The sequence below is a fragment of the Oryctolagus cuniculus genome, chromosome 18 (genome assembly GCF_964237555.1).
Source record: "Oryctolagus cuniculus chromosome 18, mOryCun1.1, whole genome shotgun sequence".
Taxonomy (NCBI): domain Eukaryota; kingdom Metazoa; phylum Chordata; class Mammalia; order Lagomorpha; family Leporidae; genus Oryctolagus; species Oryctolagus cuniculus.
The window spans coordinates 7,970,865-7,987,826 of NC_091449.1; the positions used below are offsets into that span (position 1 = coordinate 7,970,865).

Below are 16,962 nucleotides of genomic sequence, written 5' to 3' on the forward strand. Positions count from 1 at the left end.
GGGGCCGGGGGCGTCCCACACATAGACCAGATAGCGAGTCCCGGAGGAGCCGCCGCGGTCAGAGGCCTCCCGGCGCCCGCCCGCCGAGCCGTCTGCGCCTCCCGCCCGCTCGTGGGACCCTCATGAAAATTTAATCCCAAATGCATCTGCGGCCCGAAGCGCTGGGTGGAGGGGAGGGAGCGACCACGAGAGAGCACTCGGGAGAGGGGCGGGGAACCAGGGTTCTACCCGGCAGTGCGCGGGGACACACCGCAGGGGATGGGACGGAGTTCAGAGCTCGGACAGGCCCCGGGGAACTGGGCAGGGGTCAGGAGGAAAGGCGACGGGCATGCACGGGGGCGGGGGGGGGCAGAAGGGTGAAGACAGTGGTGGGGGAGCCACTGGAGGGGAAGGAGGGGTTGGGGCGCAAGGCGTGACCGGGAAGACCCGAGGGAGCGCGCGCGAGCTGGATGAGGGTGACCCGGGCCGGGGCAGGCATCGCAAGGGCGGGGAGCAGGGGTCAGGGGCGAGACGGGGCTGGGAGGACGGGGCGCGGTGGGGGGACACCCAGAGGAAGATGGCACCCTAACGCAGGAGCGTGCAGGAAGGAGAGGAGGGGGATCCAGACCCGAGAGAGCGAGGATGGAGCGGGGGTCCCTGGGGGAGGGGACGGCACTGCGGGGCGGGGCTGCTCGCAGCTCAGAGCCCAGAAGCGTGGTCCTGGGCTGCACAGGCGGAGACTGGACCCGCATCCGAGGGCTGCGAGGGGGCGGGGCCCGGCGCGGCCGCCCCGCCCCGCCCCGCCCGCGGCGCCCAGTCCTGCGACAGCCCCCGGGCCGCCCGCACTCGCAGCCTCCTTCCCCCCCGAGCGGAGCTGCGGGGCCGGCCGGGCCGGGGCGGACCCCGGGAACCCGGACGCGGCCGCCCGGGCCCGCGGGCGGGGGGATCGGAGGCAGGGGCAGCCACCATGGAGTTCCGCCAGGAGGAGTTTCGGAAGCTGGCCGGGCGCGCCCTCGGGAAACTGCACCGGTGAGCGCGGCGGGGTCTGGGGAGAGGAGTGCGGGTTCCGCTCCACCGGGGCGCAGGGGGACAGGGGTACCCCGCACGAGGCGCCCGCGCACCGGTGCGGGTTCTCCCTGTCTCCAAGGGCGCCGCTCCCCATGGTGGGATCTTGTTCGCTATCTCGGTCATTTTTCTGCACCCACCCCCACTCCACGATGGATCTCCCTCTCTCTGGGTGTCTGTCTCCACCCCTCTCCCGGTCTCGGTCCCACTCTCTCTCTGGGTCTCTGTCCTCTCTCTGGGTCTCTGTCCTCTCTCTGGGTCTCTGTCCCCTCTCTCTGGGTCTCTGTCTCCTCTCTCTCTGGGTCTCTGTCCCCTCTCTGGGTCTCTGTCCCCTCTCTCTGGGTCTCTGTCCCTTCTCTCTCTGGGTCTCTGTCCCCTCTCTCTCTGGGTCTCTGTCCTCTCTCTCTCTCTCTCTCTGGGTCTCTGTCCCCTCTCTCTGGGTCTCTGTCCTCTCTCTCTCTGGGTCTCTGTCCCCTCTCTGGGTCTCTGTCCTCTCTCTCTCTGGGTCTCTGTCCCCTCTCTGGGTCTCTGTCCTCTCTCTCTCTCTCTCTGGGTCTCTGTCCCCTCTCTGGATCTCTGTCACACCTTCTCTTTACACCTCTGTCCCCTCTCTAGGTCTCTGTCCTCTCTCTCTGGGTCTCTGTCCCCCTCTCTCTGGGTCTCTGTCCCCTCTCTCTGGGTCTCTGTCTCCTCTCTCTGGGTCTCTGTCCTCTCTCTCTCTGGGTCTCTGTCCCCTCTCTCTCTGGGTCTCTGTCTCCTCTCTCTGGGTCTCTGTCCCCTCTCTTGGTCTCTGTCACACCTTCTCTTTACACCTCTGTCCCCTCTCTGACTCTCTGGCCGTTGCTCTCATCCAATCCCTCCTTGACCCTGCATCTCTGTCTCTGTCTCTTGGGGCCCCTCCTCTTCCTGGACCTCTGGGTCTCTGCCCCTGTCTCTGGGTTTTGATCCCCCCACCCTGGTCTCTCCACCCCTCAGCATCTTTCTCGGTCTCCCTCTCTCTGAGAGTTTAATCTGCAGCTAAAAGCGGATTGGGGCCCGTGGGTCCTTGTCCTTGGTGGGGGTTAAGCTGGGAGGAGGAAGCCAGGGTATTCTGGGCCCCTGGGAGGGGAGAAAGGGAGCTGCAGACCCCACAATTGGGCTCTTGTGGTGACCCCAGTGACCCGGCTGTCCCTCGGGGAAGTTGGACACCTCCTCTCAGTCTCTCACCCCCAATCCCATCCTTGGCTCCAAGTCAGAGAAATTACTCAGCTGCGGAAAAGCCTAAAAATACCTGGCCACAGTGCGGGAGGAGATGGCCGCCTGGGCACCAGGACCCTGCTTGCAGGCCCCCGGACCCTGTCCTGAGCCTGCCTTTGGCTGACCCTGAGTTCAGCTCACCAGGCCCTTCCAGTCCCTGTCTAGGTCTTGCTTGAGTCCTGCTTGCTGCAGTCAGTTCCAGGCTGAAGTTGCCCCACCCTCTAGTAACCTGAGAGGCAGGAATAAGACTTGGGGGGAGGTGAGCAGGAGGATGGTGCAGTGGTGGCCGGGTGGGGTGGGGGGCGGCGGAGAGGGAGCTGAGATAACCTCACCCCTCCTTTTCCCCGATTCCCAGCCCCTCCCCACCCTTTTTCTCACCTCCTTTCACGAGTTTCTCAAAATACATCAGTGTGAAGTCAGGAGAGGGAGAGAGAGACGTGCCGAGCGCTGGCGGAGGGGGCTGGGGGCGGCGGAGGCCCCTCCCGCGGCCTCTGCTCCTCTGTTTCTCATCTGGGCTTCTCTGTCTCCGTCTCACCTGGGCCCCAGGGGGCTCCGGCCAGGACGGCGGGCAGGGAGTTTGCATCGGAGGCCTTTGATGCTGGGAGCGGGAGGGATGCCCAGTACTGGAGGCAGCCCAGCATCCCTAGGCGTGCTCCAGACAAAGCAGGGGAAACTGAGGCTGGGGCGGGACGGGGAGGCTCAGCGGCTGAGGACAAGCACGGTGTCTGAACCCAGGCCAGCCTCCCTTCCAGGCTGCCACAGACGCTCCCGGGTTTCCTGCAGAACAGGTGAATTCCCTGCCGCCAGGAACAGGGGCTGCGGGAGAGAGATGAGGGAGCAACTTCTCCCCACGTGAGCCCCCGGCCTGGGGTCGCAGCATCCGGGCTCTCTCCTGTCTGCCCCATCTCCATCCCTCATCCTCTTAGTTACTGCGCCGTCCCCTCCGTGAGCGCCCCGCATTTCTCCTCTCACTCCCGCGTGGTGGACGCGGGATGTACCGAGGGGCAGTGTTTAGGAGGCCTTGGCGAGAGACCGGACATCTGCTAACATTAACCATGAATATCACATTTCAGGGGCTGCCATCACAGCCCGAGTTTCAGGGTCAAATATCATCTGATATCAACCTGGGTCAAAGTCTAATCCCATTGGCTGACGGTTTCTGATGTGTGTGTGTGGAGGGGGGTCCCTGCTGTTCTGCGCCGTTCATTCCAGGGGCTTCAATGCCCCCTCTCTCTGGCTCCCTCTCTCAGAGTCTCATTCCTTCCCCGCCCCGGTTTTTTCCACTCCCCCCCTTATCTCCACCCCTCAGTTCCTTAACTGCCCCCCCATCTCCTTAAGTTCTAGGCTGGGGAGGGGCGGCTGTGTTCTCTCTCGTCTCTTCCACCTCCCTCCCCCTGGACCGTCTGGCTGTTCTTTCCTCCCCCGTCCCGGTCTCCCTCGCCTCCATCTGTTCTAGCCCCTTGCTGGGATCCAGCCCGGTCCCCTGGCTGCCTACCCGCCCCGGAGAGGGGCTGCACCTCGCAACCACGTCTCCAGTCTGCCCCGCCGCTGTCTCCTGTGTTCTGGTCTCTGTTCTCCCCCTGCATCTGTGCCTCTCCCTGGGTCCCCACCCCTTCCTCTCTAGAACCCTGCCCGCCTTTGGCCGGCTCTTCTCCCTCTCCCGGGGTCACTCACCCTCTCTCTCTCTGGCTTCGGTGCCCCCCTCCCACTTCCATCGCCCACCTTTTGGGTCTTTCCCCAGCTGTTCAGGGCAGCTCACTCTGCTGTCCCTGCCATCTCTCTGTGGCTTTGAGGGCGGCCCTCCAAGTACCCTGCCCATCATCGCAGACTCAATCCTGAATCCAGAACGGGCGGGGGCGAGAGCCACACTGGGGAATGAGCCAATCCCCCTACCAGGGCCATCTGTCCCCTGCCAGGACACCACCCGCCACCCCCCAGGCTGACAGCCCAGACTCAAGGTTCCCCAGGGATGCCCGGGCTGGGCTGCTGGATTCCACGGCCACGACGTCCCCCGCCCCCTCACCCCGTTCCCGGGAAGGGGAGCTGGCCCGCACCTGGGGCTTGGAAGCAGGGAAGGGCATGCAGGCCACAGGGTGGGAGGAGGGGTCGGGGTATATACAGCAGATGCGGCAGAAGAGAATCTGTTCTCTTGACACCTTTGCTGAAACATCTCCTTAGCACGTTTGCTTCCTCAAATAGATCTGGGAAGGGGGGTTGGAGAGTCTAGGGGGCCTTGGGCTGGGGGATGGATGCAGCTGCTTTGGGATCCCAAAATGTAGTCTGAGGTCTTAACCTCCCAAGATGACCAGGCTGGGGAGAAGGGGACCGAGCACTGGACGGGGGAGACGGAGAGTCCTGGATTACTATGTGTGTGTCGGGGGGAGTCAGGGGCCTGGGCTCTCGGGGAGGGAGGGGTGTGGGCCCTGAATTCCGGGTCTTGAACAGCAGTGGGTTTGGCCTGGCCTCTCGCGTCGTGGGGAGGAGGGGCTCGGGGGCCTGGACATCTGACTCTCGGACTTTCGCTGCTCCTCAGCCTACTGGAGAAGCGGCAGGAAGGAGCCGAGACACTGGAGCTCAGTGCGGACGGCCGCCCCGTGACGACACAGACCCGCGACCCGCCGGTTGTGGACTGCACCTGCTTCGGCCTGCCCCGCCGCTACATTATCGCTATCATGAGCGGCCTGGGCTTCTGCATCAGCTTTGGCATCCGCTGCAACCTGGGCGTGGCCATCGTCTCCATGGTCAACAACAGCACGACCCACCGCGGGGGCCACGTGGTGGTGCAGGTAGCGCAGCCCTGCCCACGGCCTCGGTGACGTCACAGACCGTGCTGCCCCTGAGCCCCGCCCCATCTCAGGTCCCTGATGGCACAGCGAAGACCTCACCCCTACGCGTTGCCCTGTGCGTCACACCCGTGTCGCTGGGTCCCATCTACTGAACCCCAGTTCCAGAGCAGGCTCTTAGCTTTCCTAAAGGCCCTACGAAGCCCAAGTCCCGCCCCTGTCTGCTCCGGTTCTTGCTTAAAACCCCGCCCCATCTCAGACTTCCTGCTTTCCTGCTATATTTTTAATTTCAGTACTATAATGGGTCCTGTCCCTGCCTCAAAAAAAAAAAAAAAAAAAAAAAAAAACCCGGAGTGGAAGCCCCGCCCCTGGCCCCCTTCCGATGGACCAGCGCTCTTGGCTGCTTCTTGTCCACGCCTCGGGCAGGTGTGGGTCGCTCTGCAGTTCACGAGTTGAAAGAGGTGGAGGAAGAGAGCAATCCCCACAAACGAGCCCCCAGACCCTCGGGGAGGGAGCGCCGAGGCTGAGAATCGGGCAAACACGAGGCTTCCAGGCAGCCCCACCCCCGTTGTTAAGGAAGCAAGACCCTAGCAACGTGCCGGAGCGGGGTGCGATGGCGTGAGCGCTGATTGGCCGGCGTTCCGGCGGCGGGCGGGGTTGCCTGCTGCTGATTGGCTGAGGGGCTCAGTGTGTGGGTGCTGATTGGTGGAGAGCGGAGCCTGGGGCAGGGCGGCTGGTTTGATGTGCCTTTTGGCCCGCAGAAAGCCCAGTTCAGCTGGGATCCAGAGACTGTCGGCCTCATACACGGCTCCTTTTTCTGGGGCTACATTGTCACTCAGATTCCAGGAGGATTTATCTGCCAAAAATTCGCAGCCAACAGGTACGGCAGTGGGTGGGCGGAGGCCCCAGGCGGGTGGGCGCAGGTAGCGCGCGGTGCAGCCTGGACGGGGGGTGTGGCAGGTCTCCGAGGAGGGCGTGGCTTGTGATGGCGAAAGGTGGGGGTCCTGGGGGACACAGGGCTGGGCTGCTGTGGCCGGCGACGTAGAGGGTAACAGGGCCCCTGCCCGCATCCTTTCCCACCAGGGTTTTCGGCTTCGCCATTGTGGCCACGTCCACTCTGAACATGCTGATCCCCTCGGCGGCTCGCGTGCACTACGGCTGCGTCATCTTCGTGAGGATCCTGCAGGGCCTGGTGGAGGTAAAGCCCCGCCCCTCCGGGCTCCGCCCACCCAGGCCCCGCCCCATCCCTGCGCTCCTCCCACCCAGGGCCCGCCCCTGCTCGCCTCACCCCGGCGCTCTGCCCATCCAGGACCCGCCTCATCCCAATGCCCCACCCATCCCAGGCCCCGCCTCATACCGACGCCCCGCCCACCCAGGCCCCGCCCCCTCCCGACCTCCGTTCTCTGTCCCCCAGGGGGTCACGTACCCCGCCTGCCACGGGATCTGGAGCAAGTGGGCCCCACCTTTGGAGCGGAGCCGTCTGGCGACCACGGCCTTCTGCGGTGAGCGCGCGGCCGGGGAGCCTGGGACCCTCGCTCCCGGCTGGGGGGGGAAGTGGGCCGGTTCTCCCGCCCGCGTCTCGCTCCGCAGGTTCCTACGCGGGGGCGGTGGTGGCGATGCCGCTCGCTGGGGTCCTGGTGCAGTATTCGGGATGGAGCTCTGTCTTCTACGTCTACGGTGAGGGCCGCGGGCGGCGCGGGGCGGCGCGGGCCGGCGCGGGCCGGCGGTGACCCTGGCCCGGCCCCGCCCTTGACCCGCGCAGGCAGCTTCGGGATCTTCTGGTACCTGTTCTGGCTGCTGGTGTCGTACGAGTCCCCGGCGCTGCACCCCAGCATCTCGGAGGAGGAGCGCAAGTACATTGAGGAGGCCATCGGCGAGAGCGCCAAGCTCATGAACCCGGTCACGGTCAGCGCGGGCGCGGGGCTGGGCCTCAGCAGGTGCAGGGGCAGGTTAGGTCGCCGGTGGGCGGAATTAGAAGCTGATGAGGTGTGGCTGACACCTGCGGGCCAGGCTTAGCATGTCAGGCTAGACTTACAGAAAAAGGACCCCCCCCCCCCCCGCCGCCTGCTTACATCTGTGGGACCCCAGGGGCCATCGTGGGGCGGGGGTAACCTGAGAACCTGCTGGGCCAGCGTCCAGCCAGAACCCTTTTATTCCTGGGCTGTACGGGGGACCCGCGAGTCAACACCGAGCCAAGGTGTGACCAGCACCCTGAGGGGAGGGAGGGTCCGGTCCCCTGGATCTCAGGGAGGTCCGAGCGGGGGCTGCGGAGCCCCCAGGCCAGGTCTCCGGCCTACCAGCCCCTCCGCTCCCCCCTCCCCCCCGCAGAAGTTTAACACACCCTGGCGGCGCTTCTTCACGTCCATGCCGGTCTACGCCATCATCGTGGCCAACTTCTGCCGAAGCTGGACGTTCTACCTGCTTCTCATCTCGCAGCCCGCCTACTTCGAAGAAGTGTTCGGCTTTGAGATCAGCAAGGTGGGCTCCAGGGGGAGGGGGCGTGGCCGAGGGTGGTGGACCGCCGGAGGCGGGGGTCCTGGGTCCCCCAGGCGGGGGAGGAGCTGGCGCCCACGCCCCCTCAACTTTCAACCTGCTCCTGCAGGTGGGCCTGGTGTCCGCGCTGCCGCACCTGGTCATGACCATCATCGTGCCCATCGGCGGCCAGATCGCCGACTTCCTGCGGAGTCGCCGCATCATGTCCACCACCAACGTGCGCAAGCTGATGAACTGCGGAGGTGACTGCGGCGCCGGGACCTGCTCCATGGCCGCTGGGGCGGAGCCAGGGCGGGGTGTGGGGGCGTCTTGTACGGGGCAGATTATCCCGCGCACGTCCGAGGCCGCGTGCGCCATGGTAGGGTGCTGTCCTCAAAACAGGAGCCGTGAGAAGGGCTCTAAGTGGAGACGGGGGGGGGGCCCCCCCCGGCGTGTCACTGCACAGTGGGGGTCTGGACACTGTGGGGCGTGGCCTGATCCGGGGGTGGGGCCACTCAGGGACAGTTAGGGCGTGGTCAGGGGCTGGGCTTTGGTAAATCCAGGGTCTGAAGGTGCACCTGCCTAGGTCCCGTGGAACGCACGGAGGGGCCAGACTCGGAGGCTGGATGGGCTGGATGGGCTGGCGTGGGGGGCGGGTGGAAAGGTTGGCGCGTTCAGGAGCCCCGCACCCCGCAGGCTTCGGCATGGAAGCCACGCTGCTGCTGGTGGTCGGCTACTCACACTCCAAGGGCGTCGCCATCTCCTTCCTGGTCCTGGCCGTGGGTTTCAGCGGCTTCGCCATCTCTGGTGAGAGCCTAGGGTCGGGCTGCCTGGGGGTCAGCTCTGCGGGGCAACTCGTGGCTCAGGAGGGCCTCCCAGCCTGGCCAGAGGTGGACCGGAAAGAGCGGGGAAGGGGCGGGGGCGTCCCCGGGGAGCGGCAGGTGGGACACCTCCCGACTTGCTTGCGGCCAGGGTTCAACGTGAACCACTTGGACATCGCCCCGCGCTACGCCAGCATCCTCATGGGCATCTCCAACGGCGTGGGCACGCTGTCCGGCATGGTGTGCCCGATCATCGTGGGCGCCATGACCAAGCACAAGGTGCGTGCCGGCTCGCCCCGCCCTCGCTCCGCCCTCGCCCCGCTTCCCACCTCAGCGTCCTCCCGACTGTCCCCTGTTGTCCGCAGACCCGGGAGGAGTGGCAGTACGTGTTCCTAATCGCCTCCCTGGTACACTACGGGGGCGTCATCTTCTACGGGGTCTTTGCCTCCGGAGAGAAGCAGCCGTGGGCGGAGCCCGAGGAGATGAGCGAGGAGAAGTGCGGCTTTGTGGGCCACGACCAGCTGGCTGGCAGTGACGACAGCGACATGGAGGACGAGGCTGAGCCCCCCGGGGCGCCCCCCGCCCCGCCCCCCTCCTACGGGGCCACACACAGCACCATGCAGCCGCCGAGGCCCCCTCCCCCTGTCCGGGACTACTGACCACGTGCCTCTCCCTGAGTGGCCATTTCTGGGAAGCTCCACTCCGTACACCTCTGGCCTGGGCCACAGTGTCCAGTGCCCACTCCTCTCTGTCGGGCCTCGGGCCTGGGGGGCAGTCTCCCTCGTTTTAGTGCTGTCCAGTCCTCTCCCCCCACCCCCAGCTGCCTCTCAGGGGTGACGAAGTACAGACTGGGTGCCCCTCTGCACCCCTTCTGCCTCGGCGGTTTCAGATTCCCACTTCCACCGCTTTATTTGAGGGTACAACCTCTTGGTTTCTCTTGTGGTCTGGGGGAGGGGCACCTGCTCCCTTTCTCTTAGCCCCAGGGACTCTCAGACTAACCCCTGAGGTCACTCGGCTCCCCTCTCCTCTCAGACAAGCCCGAGGTCCTCTTCCGGAAGTTTCCCATCTCAGCTTGGGTCAACCCATCGCCCTTGCCCGCCATTCCAAGGACTGATTCTCACCAGCGTTTCCAAGGGGAAATGGCGGTTTCAAGTCCCCCGACCCCAGCAGGTCCTGCTGAGGCACCAAGTCTCCCAAGACCCCCTCCCTAGCTCAGCACAAAGTCTGGGGAAACCACCGAACCGGCACTGCCCCCTCGCCAGCCCATGCACTTTTTCTGATGGCGTCTCCAGCTCGAAGTGGCGGCTGCTCAAGTCCCTCCACTCGCTGGTTTGAAGCCACCGCCATTGACCACCCCTCTCCCCCACGCACGGTGGTTTCAAGACGCCCCCCTCCTCCCAGTTCCTTGCACTTTATTCTTCTGAGTGGCTCAGCCCACCCTGTTTCTCAGTGGCCATTTGTTGTGTCCCTCAGGGCGGCTAAAGGGTTCAAACTCTGATTCTTCTGCCTCGAGGACTCCCCGGTTTCAGTTCGGAAGTTGGGGACCCTAAGCGGAGGCATCCCAGGGAAGGGGCTGGGGCTGGGCGTTCCCCCCCGGGGCAGGGCCGCGTCCTTGTGTCTGTCTTTGTGACTAGTCCTGCCCTGCCCCCCCACCCAATAAAACGCTTCGGTGACAGACTCTGTGGTCAGTGGCCTGGGGGTCAGGAGTCCTGGCCCCCTGTCCAAGCTCCAGGCGCCCATCCCGGGCCTCCACACCGCCCCAGGGCTCAGGCACGGCAGGTGTCTAAACACGTGATTTATTGGGCCTCCCTCGTGTCCCCCCCCCCACAGCAAAAGCATCTCTGGGTCGGACCCTCGGTCAGAGTGGGCCGCTATGCAGCGAAGCGTTCCAGGAAGACCCCCGGGTGCCCCTCCCTCCGGGGCTCACACGAAGTTGTCGGGCAGCGTGGCGGGGGACAGGGCCTCCAGGCGCTGCGGGCGGCCTCCGCGCGGCGGCGGGGGCAGCTTGGGTGGCAGCGGGGGTGTTGGCGGCGGCTGCTTGGTGGCGATGTGCGAAGGGACCCAGGCATCTGGCGCGTAAAAGTACAAGTCGTAGGGGTCCTTCGGGGTGTCCAGGTGCATCACTGTGGAGGCAAAGCGGAGGGGTCGCGCCCGGCCTAACGGCCACGCCGCTGGCCATGCCGAGGCCCCAGCGAAACTCCGCATCGCCGGCCTTTTAAACAGCGTAGGGGCTCTGGAAAGAGCACGGGAGGCGTGGCCTCGGGCACCTGGGCATGGCCTGCAGTGCATGGGGCGTGGCTTCCAGGCACCTGGGCATGACCTAAAGTACATTGGGCGTGGCTTCCGCGTATCTGGGTGTGGCCTGTAGTGCATGGGGCGGGCCTGTAGTGCAGGGGGTGTGGCCTGCAGCACATGGGGCATGGCCTGTAGTGCATGGGCGTGGTTTCTGGGCATCTGGGCGGGGCCTGCAGTGCATGGGGCGTGGCTTCTGGGCATCTGGGCGGGGTCTGCAGTATGCAGGGCGTGGCTTCCGAGCATCTGGGAGGGCCTGTAGTGCAGGGGCGTGGCCTGCAGTAAGTGGGGGCGGGGCTTCCGTGCATCTGGGCGGGGCCTGTAGTGCACGGGCGTGGCCACGCACACCAAGCAGGAAAGGGCGGGCTCCAGGCCCGATGCAGTGCCTCCCTGGGCGGCCAGGGCTTTTACTGGCCTTGGATATGAGGGACCAGTCCGTTTGGGCAGGGCGCCCTTGGGTGCTGGGTGAGGGCGGATTCAGGAGACGTGGATGCAGTCGGGGCGGGGGCGGGGCTCTCACCGGCTTCGTCTCCGTGGTCCGGGAGCCGGTGGTGTGCGAAGGGGCGGTGCCGAGCCGCGCGGCGGTACAGGCACCACAGCAGCAGGAAGATGCCGATCAGCAGCCCGGTCCCCGCGAAGAACAGGCACAAGGCCCCGCCTCCCGCGCCGCGCGGGCGCCCCACCAGCGTCACGCCTGGCGGAGGAGACCGCGCTCAGCTCCTAGCCCTCCTCCCTCGGCCCCGGGGCCGGCCGCAGCGCCTCCTCCCTCGGCCCCGGGCGTCCCGGCCAGCCCCTCACCGGTCTCCTTCACTCGTTCCACCACGATGATGGTGTTGACGCTGTCGCCTCGGCTGCGCCTTGGGGGGTCCCTGAGAGTGGCAGGCGCCCGCTGGTTGGGGGGTCCTGGGGGAGCAGGGGGGCTGGCAATCCGGGCTGAGGGAGGAGGGGTGTCAGGCCCTTTGGAGCTAGAGTTCTGGGGGGCCTTCAGCTCCACGGCCCCTGGGGACTCTGAGGGGGGCAATGTCGGGGAGTCGGGCTGGGTGGCCGCCGGGGTGTCAGGTGTGGGGCTCAGGTGCGCCTCGCCGAGGGCGGTAGCTTCCTCCTTGAAGGTTGCAGGCGTGTCTGGGGGAGGAGTCGTGGGGATTTCCGGGTCAGAGGTCACGGGGGTCTCCGTTGCATTTCGGGAGTGGGTTGTGGGGAGCTCTGTGGGGCCGGGGTTGTGGGTCACATGCGGTTCTGGGTTGGGGGTCCCAGTAGGGTCAGGATGCAGGGTCTGGGGAGTCTCAGTGGTGTCGGGGTCACGCGTTTCTGGAGATGTGAGGTCAAGGGTCTTGGTGGGATCGGGATTTGGGGTCTCTGGGGCTTCCACACGTGAGATTTCTGTGGCGTTAGGTTTGGGCGTCTCTGGGGGTTCCGGGTGTGTAGTTTGGGTAAGGGTAGTTGAGGCCACGGGTGATGCTGAGTGTGGAATTTCAGCCGGGTCAGGTTTGGGGGTCTCAGAAGGGTCTGGGGTGCCCGGGGATTCTGGAGTAGGGGCTATGAGTGGGTCGCGGGAGGGGGTCTCAGGAGTCTCTGAGAACAGGGTCTCCCCGAGGTCAGGCGCGGGCGTCTCGGTGGAGCCGAGGGCAGAGGGCTCCGGGGCAGCCGCGCGAGCGGTCTCGGAGGGCTCGGGCCCCTCTCCCGCGGCCGCTTCAGGAGCCAGAGGGGAGGTCTCGGAGGGGCGGCCCACCGCGGTGGGGTCGGAGCCGGAAGACGGTGAGGCCGTGGGGGCGGCTCTGGAACCCAGCTGGACGAGGAGGAAGGCGAGGAGGAAGAGGACGGAGCGGAACGGCTTCATGGCTGGGAGGTGCCTATAGCTAAGACGGGGAGCGGGAAGAATGGGGTTAAGTTCGAAGGGGCGCGCGGGCCCCGCCCACGCGCAGAAGCCACGCCCGCCGGTCCCCAGGAGGACCCCGGCGCTGGCCTCGGTGGCCCGGGGAGACCGAGGCGCGGGGCTTCCTGGGAGTCGTAGTTAATGCCTTATCTATCTCCCTAGGGGGTCCTGGAAACATTGGGAGGGATGACACCTGTGCAAGCCCGCTGGGCTCCCAGTCCGCGGAGCTCGGACATCCGCGGCGGCCCCAAGGAGGGCTGTGGGGCCGGACTCCCGGGTTGGCCGCGGGCAGGCAGAGGCCCCCCGGGGCCCGGGCGGGCAGGTTGCCGGGGGCTCAGGCTCCTGAACCCCACAGGGTGAGGGGACTTGCGGGTGGAGCCTCCTGGCTCGTCAGAGGCTTTGGGAGCCCTCAAGTTCACGGGCCTAGGATTTTGAGGCAGCCAGGCTAGGAGGGTTTGGGGGTTGGAATTCGTGGGTGCTGCGTTCTAAGGGAATTGGGGGCCCTGGTGCCTGGGTCCTCCAGAACTAGGGGTCTGGATTCCCCAGCCTGGGGGGGGGCAGAGAAGAGGCGCACCTGTGAGCCGGACCCCTCCCTCTCCCTGTGCACTGAGGACAGAGCTGGGAGTGTGGAGTCCCTGGGGCTGAGGCAGGGGGTCCTGGGGTCTCTTACCTGCCCCGGTGTGGCCGAGATGCAGCCGCCGAGCAGAGCTGGATGCAGGGACAGCGGCTGCTGCAAGAATGGCTGTGGGCAGGGTGGCAGGAGGCAGGGTCCCAGGGGTGCGCAGGTGACGCACCTGACCCCTCTCTGGGGAACCTGGACGCCTAGCGACAGGATGAGGCTCTTAAAGGGACAGGGGTAAAGGACCTTGTCTCTGGGGGCGGGAAAGGGAGTTGGATGTTCTGGGGAGAGATGTGGGCAAGCAAGCTATCTTCCATTTGGACCCGGGGTCCCGACCCTCTGTCTTCCCCTACTCCCAAACCCCCAAACCTGAGAGTCGAGGGGGGGCTGCTACATTCCCCCGGGAGGCAGAGCCCTCATCTCCCTCCCACAGGCCAAGGAGCCCAGGCCTTCCCTCACCAGAATGCAGGAGTGAGTCTCTGTCCTGCCTGCCCAGACCTAGGAGCCTGGCCCCTCCTCTCCGGGGGAACTGGGAGCCCAGCTCCCCAAGTCTCCAGATGGCTGCTGCCCCTGTAGGACCGCCAGCCTTGGCCCCCACTCACTCCGCCACTTTTGTCTTCACCATGCCCACACTCCTGCCGCAGGGGACCCGGGCTGGCTCCCTGCTCACGGTCCCTCTGCGGCGCCTCCAATGTTGCTGTCTTTTCGACCCCAGGCACACACACCTGGACAGCCTCTTGCCTCCCCTCCCCTCCCCGTCTCTCCCCGTCTGCCCGGTGTCTCCCCGCGGGCTCCGTCTGCGGCACTCCCTCCCTCCGGGATGTTTCTCAAGACCTCTCTCTCCTCTCCGCTCTCCCTTCCTCCGTGGCTTCCCCCTCTTCCTCCTCCTTGTCTTTCCCTCTCCGGGTTCTGTCTTCTTTGTGTCTGTCCCTCATCAGTCCCTGGGCTCGGTGGCTTTTTCCCTCTTTCTCTCAGTCTCTGTCTTCTGCTATGATGGTCGCTATTTTTATCCCTCGGCCACACCCCCTGTGTCCACTTCTCAGTCTGTCCATCTCTCCCCCTCCCTCTTCCCTTCAGGTCCCGGCTCGGGTCCCAATTAGTTGGTGGCGGCCAAGGCAGCAGCGAGGCCCCCACCCCCGGCTTCTCATTACAGCTGGCTGTTCCTAATGAGCCTTGGGGGGCGGCTGACCTCGCACCCCAGCCCCGGGCCTGCGTCACTGCCCGAGCGGGGGCCGTGGAGGGGATATAAGGGGGCTGCTGGCCGGCGCTGCCCCAGCCCGCTGTGGTAGGGGCCCTGCGGGAGGCAGCTGGGGGCTGGTGCTTGGCGGAGTCCGGCGGCTCTGGCGCTGATGCGGACCTCACTGCGTCCGCCCCTCCTTTCCCCGCACGTGATGGAGTCCCGCCAGGTGTCCAGGAGCCCACGGGTGTGGCTGCTGCTGCTGCTGCTCCTTGTGCCCGGGGACGCCCGTCCCACCCCGGGAGTCGCCCTGCCCCCCGCAGGGGTTCTCAGGTGCGTGCAAGGCCTAGGACTTCCAGGGAGGGGTGGAGTGAATTCCAGAAAAAGGGACACAAACCCAAAGACAGGGCCGCAGAGACCCAGAGATGGCAGAGTTGGGGCGGGGCAGGGGGCAGCGGGGGAGTGGGCGAGAGCAAGACCGGGAAAGGCCGTGAGCAAAGCAGGTGCAGAAACGGATCCGGCCCTCGGGCGGCGCGTGCTGGGCGCCCGACGGGAGCCACGTGTGCGCCGAGCGCGGGGCGGGGCGGGGCGGGGCGGGGGTGGGCGGCAGGTGCAGGCACACAGGGACCCGCCCAGGGGAAGAGGGGCTTCGAGTCAGCCCGGCGGCGGCGGCGGGCGGTAACGGCGACTCCCGGTCTCCCCGCAGCCTCCGCATCCCGGTGCGGGCCCGGGCGGTCCCGGCCACCCCGGCATCGCGGCGGAGCCTGGCGCTGGCGGACGACGTGGCTTTCCGGGAGCGCGCGCGGCTGCTGGCCGCCCTGGAGCGCCGCCAGTGGCTGAACTCCTACATGCAGAAGCTGCTGGTGCTGGGCGCGCCCTGAGCGCCCCCAACGCCCGCCCAAATAAAGACCCGCGGACAGCTCGCGACCACGCCTCCTTCCTGTGTGACCGCGTGTGCGGGTGTGCGCGTGTGTGTAGGGCGGGCGGGGTGGGGCTGGGGGCCGCGTCGTCCCCTCTGGCGTCTCGCGCCTCGAGACCCCCTCCCCCTTTAAAAAGTATTTGAGACCCCCCCCCCCCCAAATGCCTGTATCGGCCAGGACTGCAGGAGGCCCAAGCCAGAGCCTGGAACTCAATCCAGGGTATCCGAACCATCACCACCGCTTCCCAGGGTGCGCATTAGCAGGGAGTTGGCTTCGGAGCAGGGATTCGAACCCAGGCTCAATGTGGGTGCAGGAGTCCAATGTGCGACCTAAGCTCCGTGCCAAACGCCTGTCCCACGTTCCTTTCTTTTTTTTTTATTTTTTGACAGGCAGAGTGGATAGTGAGAGAGAGAGACAGGGAGAAAACGTTCCTTTCTTAAAATAATAATGATAAGCACCTGTCCCCCCCTCCCCCCCTCAGGAGCTGGCTTCTCTGGGCCCCGCTGCGCCCCCTCCCCACCCCTCGCCTCCGGATTCTTCCTTCCCATCCTGACCACGCCCTTTCCTCCCGGTCCCACTCCGCAGGACTTTTCCTTTCCTCTTTGGGTCTTCCAGCTCTGTTTTTCTGAATCTCGCTGTTCCCGCCCCCCACCCCTCCACACTTCCGCGCTTGTTCCGGGCGCACAGGGGCGGCGCTCCTGGCACCCAAGCCCGGGCTGCCCCAGACTTAGCCTCTGGGCCGCTCGGCGCCCCCTTTCCTCATCAGACACACCCCCAGAAGACGTCCGCACCACGCCGGATGCCCAGCGGAACGCCTTCATTGGAAAGAAGTTTCCGTCTCCTTTCAGGGCTTTCTGGCCGCGCCCCTCGCAGGAGACTTTCGGGGCGCCAGAGCGGGGCGGAAGGAGCGGCGAGGGGACCAGGCGTCCGTTCCGGGGGGCGCAGGCCGGAACGCGCCTCTCCGCCCAGGCCCGGGCAGCACCTCAGCCCCGCCCCCAGCGGTCACCATGGAAACACAGCTCGAGGGACGCGGAGGGAGCTGAACCGCGCGGTCCGCGCCGCTCGTACGGACCGCGCTCTGATTGGCCTGGAGGAGAGGGCGGAGCCAGGCGCCTGGGAGCGCGGGGAGAGGGGCGCTCCGCGAGCTCTCTTGGAATTTGCATATCCGGGAGGCGGGCCGAGCTGTAATTGGTCGTCGGGCCGCGGAGGCGGGACTGCGCCTCTGTCATTGAGGACTACTGGGTAACGAATAACTTCTGCAGAGCTACCTGAGTCGACCTCATTTTACAAATAAAGAAATGAGACTCTGAAAGTCAGGAGCAATTTCCCCAAGTTGTCAGTTCAAGTAAGGGACGGGAGGGTAACTGCAATTCAAATCTGTGCATTTTTTCTTTTTTAGAGATTTACTTGAAAGGCAGAGAGACTGTGTTGTGTGTGTGTGTGTGAGAGAGAGACAGAGACAGAGAGAGAGACAGAGAGGGAGAGTGTGTTATCTCTCATTCACTGGTTCACTCCCCAGTCGGGGATGGGCCAGGGTGAAGGCAGGAGCCTGGAACTGTTTGGGTCTCCCAGGTGGGTGCAGGGGCCCAAGCAGTTGGACCATCTTCCGTTGCCTTCCCAGGTGCATTGGCAGGGAGCTGGATTGGAAGTGGAGCACCTGGGACTCGAACTGGGCTCCAGCCATGACTTAATTCCTTGCATCACAATGTCTGCCCCCCAAATTGG

General features: G+C 65.8%; 3 protein-coding genes across 3 annotated transcripts; 2 read left to right on the forward strand and 1 right to left on the reverse strand.

The window, feature by feature from the left end:
• Positions 1-791: 791 nt before the first annotated feature.
• SLC17A7 (solute carrier family 17 member 7) lies at positions 792-10,031 on the forward strand. The gene is made up of 12 exons (XM_008252802.3): positions 792-1,008; positions 4,814-5,066; positions 5,825-5,943; positions 6,147-6,261; positions 6,478-6,565; positions 6,654-6,740; positions 6,826-6,968; positions 7,392-7,541; positions 7,666-7,798; positions 8,232-8,342; positions 8,508-8,635; positions 8,722-10,031. The coding sequence occupies exons 1-12, from the start codon at positions 947-949 to the stop codon at positions 9,013-9,015; spliced, it is 1,683 nt and encodes a 560-aa protein (XP_008251024.2). The 5' UTR covers positions 792-946; the 3' UTR covers positions 9,016-10,031.
• GFY (golgi associated olfactory signaling regulator) lies at positions 10,015-12,522 on the reverse strand. Its single transcript, XM_008252801.4, has 3 exons — positions 11,447-12,522; positions 11,169-11,342; positions 10,015-10,479 (listed from the first exon to the last, which is right to left on the reverse strand). The coding sequence occupies exons 1-3, from the start codon at positions 12,483-12,485 to the stop codon at positions 10,280-10,282; spliced, it is 1,413 nt and encodes a 470-aa protein (XP_008251023.1). The 5' UTR covers positions 12,486-12,522; the 3' UTR covers positions 10,015-10,279.
• Positions 12,319-15,236, forward strand: PTH2 (parathyroid hormone 2). The gene is made up of 2 exons (XM_002723914.4): positions 12,319-14,650; positions 15,024-15,236. The coding sequence occupies exons 1-2, from the start codon at positions 14,490-14,492 to the stop codon at positions 15,196-15,198; spliced, it is 336 nt and encodes a 111-aa protein (XP_002723960.2). The 5' UTR covers positions 12,319-14,489; the 3' UTR covers positions 15,199-15,236.
• Positions 15,237-16,962: the final 1,726 nt, after the last annotated feature.

Coding starts and splice junctions, on each gene's coding strand:
- SLC17A7 (XM_008252802.3), top strand. CDS start 947: ATGGAGTTCCGCCAGGAGGAGTTTCGGAAGCTGGCCGGGCGCGCCCTC. Junction 5,067..5,824: donor GGGGCCACGTGGTGGTGCAG/GTAGCGCAGCCC, acceptor TTTGGCCCGCAG/AAAGCCCAGTTCAGCTGGGA. Junction 8,636..8,721: donor GCGCCATGACCAAGCACAAG/GTGCGTGCCGGC, acceptor TGTTGTCCGCAG/ACCCGGGAGGAGTGGCAGTA.
- GFY (XM_008252801.4), bottom strand. CDS start 12,485: ATGAAGCCGTTCCGCTCCGTCCTCTTCCTCCTCGCCTTCCTCCTCGTC. Junction 11,343..11,446: donor GGAACGAGTGAAGGAGACCG/GTGAGGGGCTGG, acceptor CTCCTCCGCCAG/GCGTGACGCTGGTGGGGCGC. Junction 10,480..11,168: donor GGACCACGGAGACGAAGCCG/GTGAGAGCCCCG, acceptor TTGCCTCCACAG/TGATGCACCTGGACACCCCG.
- PTH2 (XM_002723914.4), top strand. CDS start 14,490: ATGCGGACCTCACTGCGTCCGCCCCTCCTTTCCCCGCACGTGATGGAG. Junction 14,651..15,023: donor CCCCCCGCAGGGGTTCTCAG/GTGCGTGCAAGG, acceptor GTCTCCCCGCAG/CCTCCGCATCCCGGTGCGGG.